General features: G+C 39.7%; 1 protein-coding gene across 1 annotated transcript; it reads right to left on the bottom strand.

The window, feature by feature from the left end:
• Positions 1–2,180: 2,180 nt before the first annotated feature.
• Positions 2,181–3,731, bottom strand: LOC107459284 (uncharacterized). Its single transcript, XM_016077507.1, has 2 exons — positions 3,089–3,731; positions 2,181–3,043 (listed from the first exon to the last, which is right to left on the bottom strand). The coding sequence occupies exons 1-2, from the start codon at positions 3,729–3,731 to the stop codon at positions 2,181–2,183; spliced, it is 1,506 nt and encodes a 501-aa protein (XP_015932993.1).
• Positions 3,732–6,704: the final 2,973 nt, after the last annotated feature.

Below are 6,704 nucleotides of genomic sequence, written 5' to 3'. Positions count from 1 at the left end.
TTATAAATATGATATAATGTATATTAAATTTAATTTTTAAAAGTAATTTTTTATTAGTTTATTATATGAAAATAATTACCTTTTACATTGACTATGTGAATAGTCATCTAAAAGAATGAATGTGATGATACGATTGTATAAATTAGTGCATTAAAATAAAACTCTTATAAATATTACATACATAAAATTATAAATACTAAATTAAATAAAATAATTCTAGGTTACTGTCTTGCTAGTATGTGAAGAATAGAAAAAATTATCGAAAAACAAAGTCGATGAATTTTGAAAAATTAGAAAAAAAAATGAATATTCTGGGAGTGAAGAAAAGGTAAGAAAACAAATTTTTTTTTTCTGAAAGTGAACAAAAGGGAAGACGACGAAATTCACTGAAAGAGGAATAGGATTCTATGTTCTTTCATCTTTTTCCGGTAACAAATACAAAATTGTGCATTTTTTTCTTTTTTTTTTTAAATAATTTATTTAAAGTTTATCACATATGTTAATTTGATTTAACCAAATTTAAATATATGTATTGTGTAATAAAATGTTTTATATATGTATTAAATACATTAATTTTTATTTTTAAAAATTAAAAATTAATGAATACACATGTCATCAACTAATTAAAATATATAAAAGAGGTATGTAATACCCTCAAATTAACTGATATGAAAGAGGTCGTCTTATTTAAATTTTTTTGTTAACTTAATGTTATCCTTACGCAAAATTGATTTCTTCTTTAATCGATAATTTAAATGAGAAAGTCTAATTGATTAGTTAGTTGGTGTTGTGATATAGATGTGTATTTAAGGGCAATTTACTTATTTAAATAGAATGGGAGATTCCTTTACCTAAATGTGCAAAAAGCCATTTATATGTAATCCGTGGCAACCCACCACGATTTCAGAACGTGCATAAACCGTGACAGGTCCCAGCGGTTTATGGGCAAAAATTATAGAGTCTAAACCGTGGTAAGTCACCACGGTTTACGAAGGAGAGATGGCATGCATAAACTATGGAGAGTCACCACGGTTTATGAGGAAAGTTGATTGCACATAAAACCCGGTAACCCACCGCGGTTTATGTGTGTGTAGCTATATAAGTAATCCGCTGAAGGCAGGGACGGATCATTTGAGACAGCACAAAAAAAAAAGGAAGTTGTTGTTGTGTTGAGAGGATTTGGGAAAACTTTGGAGGTGTGAAGGAGGAGTGGGTGGTGGAGCCAATGGAGGATGAGGATCGCTTGTACTGACTAAATGGCGTCGCTCACGTGGCAGGATATATCGACGAAGAGGTTAGCTACTATTATTGTTATTATTATTTTTATTAAAATTCATACTAATATAGCAATTGATATTATTAGGAATATTGTTAGTAAAAATATTTTATTATGTTTATTTGTATTGTTATTCTGATTAATGTTATTTACATAAATATTGATATTATTATTCTGTATTTATATTGTTATAATGAGTGCATAGTATTCGTAGCTTCATTGTTTATTACACAATAAGAGAATCAATGAATTTAATGTGACGAGTCTAATAATTTTTACGAAAATTATGTTTGGTGTTGTTTGTAATGGTTGTATGTTAACGGATTTTGTTACCCACGTTTTGCAGCCTAGTAGGGTTATTAGCGCCGTTAGGCGGCAGCAGAATATGCCCTTACATGACCGGATTATACCGTATCTGGAGACTGCGGGCTTGTATCATCTAGCTAGGCTAAACAGTCAGTGGTTCTGGGTTGATGAGTCTCTCCTTAGCACATTTATTGAGCGGTGGCGTCCGGAGACCCACACGTTCCATATGCCGTTTGGTGAGTGCACCATTACTTTACAGGATGTTGCGTATCAGCTGGGTTTGCCGATTGATGGTGCGCCCGTTAGTGGGTGCTTGACTGAGTTTGAGAATCTGATGGAACACGGTAGACCAGCATGGGTGTGGTTCCGGGAGTTGTTCGGGGAGTTACCTCCACAGAGTAAAGTCAAGCAGATGACAGTGTGCTACACATGGTTCCACGAGAGGTTCCGAGTTCTCCCTGCAGATGCTACTGATGAGACCGTGCGTGTATACGCACACGCTTATATCCTGATGCTGTTGTCGTCTCAGCTGTTTGCGGACAAGAACGCAAACAGGGTACACCTTCGCTGGTTGCCTTATTTGGCATCATTGGACGACTTAGGCAGATATAGCTGGGGCTCCGCTGCACTGGCCTGGTTGTATAGGTGTCTTTACAAGGATACCCTCCTGAGGAGTCACATGCTCTCGGAGATTGGACAAGAAGAATGACCACGACTCTGCATTTTCGCCCTCCACAAGGGCAAATGCTATCGGGAGGATGTTCGAGTTCCCGTCCTGAGCTATCGCCAACAACAGTGTCCCTCCATACTTCCCATACAAGTGGGTACCATCAATATTGACGAGGGGCTTGCAATGCTGGAATGCCTCGATACAGGGTAGAAATGTCCAGAAAAGCCGGTGAAAGTACACCGTGGACTCATCAACCCCACCACCAATCCGAACAGGAGACGTCTTCAGCACCGTGATTGTTCCCGGCATTGTCTCCTGGATCCCTAGCATCCAACGTGGCAACTCCGCGTAAGACTCCTCCCAATCTCCGTATATTTGTGCCACTGCCTTCTGCTTAGCCATCCAAACCTTCCTGTAACTAGGCCTGAAACCGTAATCAGCTTTTGTCGCTTGTTGAAGTACCTTTACCGTAACCGCAGCATCGGCCCTAACCATAGGAAGAATCCTCGCACATATAACGTGGTAATCCAGCTGACGGTGATCACTTGAAATAAAAGTTGCGAGGCATGTGTGTGGCCCGTTGTACCTCCTAACCTCCCAACTCCCCTTTCGTGCACGAAGCGCTACACGAATCAACCAACTACAACCCTTGCCGAATTCCTTGCATTTTCCATGATACTTCAAATGATCCGATTCGATGACTCTGTACTCAACATCTCGCCGGATGCTATAGTCCTTTACACTCAGCACAGCTTTATCTTTACTCTGGAATGATTGCCCAATCTGAAATTCTGTAGAAGATCCCCCCACTCTGTTACCACTGTCTTCCTATTGACCAAGAGCTTCCAAGTTTAGTGTGGAGAAGTGTGGAGGGTACGGATGAGAACCAGAACTTGAAGGCCGATGCTGCGCATGTGGATCGCCACCTGTGTCATCGTCGCTGTCACCATCGATATCAACAGGCTCCTGGTCAGACTCATCGTCACGCATTGCATTCTCTACTTGATCAGGTCCACCAAAGTCTTCGATATAAGGTACGAGGCCACCACCGGTGCCCACAACATTGGGAGGCTCAATGACTGCTGCATTCTCCAAAGGTACAGAACCAACAACCTCTGTTCGGTCTAAATCAGCTGCAAACGAAGGTGATTGAACCGGCGAAAAATAGGGTCTGACCGCAGGCATCGAACTAGATGCACCACCCGCGGCAGTTGGGCAAGGAACTGGAGCGGATGCCCCAGAACTATCGACACCAACCTCCAACTTCGCGAACAACTCATGGATTCTGATCTCCGGAAAACTCCTTACAAAGTAGAACAGAACCCTAATATCTTCATCAGCCTTAACCGCAAAGGTTTCATACTGAACACCGGTCGAGACAACCGCCATGGGAATCTTGTAGAATAGTTTCTTCACCCACTTGCTACCCAACACGCCAAGCTTCTCCAAGATGCTGTTCTTCAAATCTGACAAACTCATCGACGAACTGATAAAAATACTTAGTGGTTCTCTGTCGGTAAACGATAAACCCCATTTTGACGGTTTATCTTGTATTGATTTTAGGGGATTTTATGACCTTTTACCCACATTTATTCAATGAAATAGCATAGTTTTGTGATTGTCTCCTAATTTGTGCTTAGATGTGAAAACATGCTTTCTAGACCTTAAATTAGCTAAATTCAATTCACCTTTGATTCCACTAGATGCCTTGATATGTTTGTTAGTGATTTCAGATTGAAAAGGGCTAAGAATGGATCAAAGGAGTGAAGAGGGAAAGCATGCAAAGTGGAGAAATCATGAAAAGTCAAAGAAGTTGAACTCGCCCATGGACGCGCACGCGCACCTGGCGCTTGCGCGCACCTGCGAATCACCCCATGGACGCGTACGCGTGATGTGCACGTACGCGTCGGTGCCGTTTTATGATTTTTTAATGAAAACGTGGCCAACAAATTCTGAAGGGTTGTGGGGCCCAATCCCAACCAACTTTGGCGCCAAAGATGCTATTTAAAGCCAAGGATTGAAGAGCAAAGGGGATCCCAATCATTCACACACATTAGGATTAGTTTAGAGTTAGTTTCTAGAGAGAGAAGCTCTCACTTCTCTCTAGGATTAGGATTAGGATTAGGTTTAGTTCTTAGATCTAGATTTTAATTCATCTTCTTCTACTTCTATCTTTTCAATTCCTTGTTGTTACATTCATTCTTCTTCCATTCTTTGGTTGTAATTTCCTTTATGTTGTTCTTGTATTTTGTTATAGATCTAGTATTGTTCTTTCCATTTTCTTTCAATTCAATAAGAGGTAATTCATAATAATTGTTCTTCTTTGCTTTTCTATTGTTGATCTCTTGCCTTTGTAGTTAGATCTTTCTTTAATTCTTGCAATTTATGTTGTTTACTTTTATTGCCTTTTATGTGTTTGTTGAAATGCCTCTTCTAGATATAGTATAGATTTTGTTCCTCTTGGCCTAGGTAGAGTAATTAGTGACACTTGAGTTATCTAATTCCTTTGTTGATAGGTAACATTTCTAACCAATAACAAGGCACTTTATTGTAATTCCTAGGGAAAATGACCCGAGGTTTGAATACTTTGGTTTATAAATTTAGGGGTTTGTTTTAGTGACAAACAATCTTTTGTATGAAAGGATTTTTGATTGGTTTAGGAACTATACTTGCAACGAGAATTCATTTGTGAAATTCTATACCGTCAAAAAATTCAATCATCAAAATGGCGCCGTTGCCGGGGAGTTGCAATGGTGTTATGTTATTGGTTATTGTATATATGTGAATATTGTGAATAGCTTGCTTTTTAGATTGCTTGTTAGTTTTTGCTAGTCTTAGTATTTTATTTCATTATTTCTTATTAGTTTTTGTTTCTTATTTTCTCTTGCTACCATGAATTCTCACTTTGGCTATGAGTGTGATTACAACTATGTTGTAGGTGATGAGGACTATAATGGAGATATGTATCAAGGATGGGACAACCAAAGGTGGGAGGAGCCATATGCATATGATCAATCTTCTTGGCAACAACCTCCACCAATGAACTATGAAGGAATCAAATGGCTATGGTGAATCTCCTTGTGACTTTCAAGAACCACCACCATATGCCTATGAATCATACCCTCAACATAGCCCTCAACCATACTCACAAGCCTCTTTTCACCAAACACCTCCATATGACCATGATCCTTACCCACCATACCAACCTCCTTTTGAACCATATGAGCCATACATGGAACCACAATTCCAAGATTACTACTCCCAAGAACCACCTCAATACACACCACCACCTTACCAAGAAAAACCACCTTCCTATAATGAACCCTTTCTCCAAAATGATGAACCCTCCCATCCACCCCAATCTCTAATGGATGAAACCATCGGTGTTCTTCTTCAAGGACAAGAGGAGATGACAAGGGATGTGCAACAATTCATGACCGCCTTAGATGAGGTGGTAAATCGGCTAGCATCCCAACTTTTGGACACTCAAGGAACTCCCATGGCTCCATGTGGAGAATCTAAAGAGGAGCATAGCTTAAAGGGGAGATTGGAAACTTCGATGGAAAAGGAGGAATGCTACTTTGTGTTAGAACAATTAGAGGAACCTATGACCATTGAAGAAAAGGAAGAAGTGGTTGAAGACTTAGGAGATGCAGATCCTCTATGGGAACCTAGAGTTATGAAAACTCCTCCAAGAAGATTGAAGTTGATGTTGAGGAGGAATGTGCACAACCTCCAAGGCATATCCCATATGAAGACTTGGAAGGAGTGAAGCAAGAATTGAGTTCCCTTGGTGATGAAGATCATGCATCCAATCTTCTTGATGAAGAATCCTTTGAATTTGAAGAACTTTCTCCTAATAAATTTGAAAGTGATATGGAGGTAGATTTCTCTCGTCCTCCCATTTATGATTTGAGTGATGGAGAAGAGTGGGATGAAAATGATGAACAAAGGACTGAAAGTGAAGAAGTTTATGAAGAGGTGGAGATTGACAAGGAAGCAAACAAGGGAGTAGAGCTTGCTAGCACATTGGAGACACCTCTCCCCAAGCCACCACCATCCACTCTCTCATTCAAGTGGGTAAATTCCTTATACTCAAGCTTTATTATTTCCCTTGAATATGGTTTGCTTGAAACGGATGGTCAACTTAGATATATTTGTGGCTTTAAGAGTAAAAAGGAGATGGTTAATGGTTGGAAGCATCATCCTAGGTTCATTATGGTCACATGTCCAAAGATTGATAGCAAAGGTTGGTGTATAACTAGAGTACATGGGTCTAGAAGGATGTTTGGTCACTTTGTTGAGAATTCACCTTGCCCACCACCCACATGGATTAATGATAATCAACTTGGAGATGGGTGTGAAGACAAAATAGGATCCGGGAACACATGAGGATCAACATTGGGAGCCCATGGTTTGTGAAGAACTCCATCAAAGCTTGGAGATATTAAT

The sequence above is a fragment of the Arachis duranensis genome, chromosome 7, assembly GCF_000817695.3.
Source record: "Arachis duranensis cultivar V14167 chromosome 7, aradu.V14167.gnm2.J7QH, whole genome shotgun sequence".
NCBI classification, from domain to species: Eukaryota; Viridiplantae; Streptophyta; class Magnoliopsida; order Fabales; family Fabaceae; genus Arachis; species Arachis duranensis.
Note: the sequence above shows the minus strand (reverse complement) of the source record. Positions and strands in the feature narration are given on the sequence as shown.

Coding starts and splice junctions, on each gene's coding strand:
- LOC107459284 (XM_016077507.1), bottom strand. CDS start 3,731: ATGAGTTTGTCAGATTTGAAGAACAGCATCTTGGAGAAGCTTGGCGTG. Junction 3,044..3,088: donor ACTAAACTTGGAAGCTCTTG/GTCAATAGGAAG, acceptor GATCTTCTACAG/AATTTCAGATTGGGCAATCA.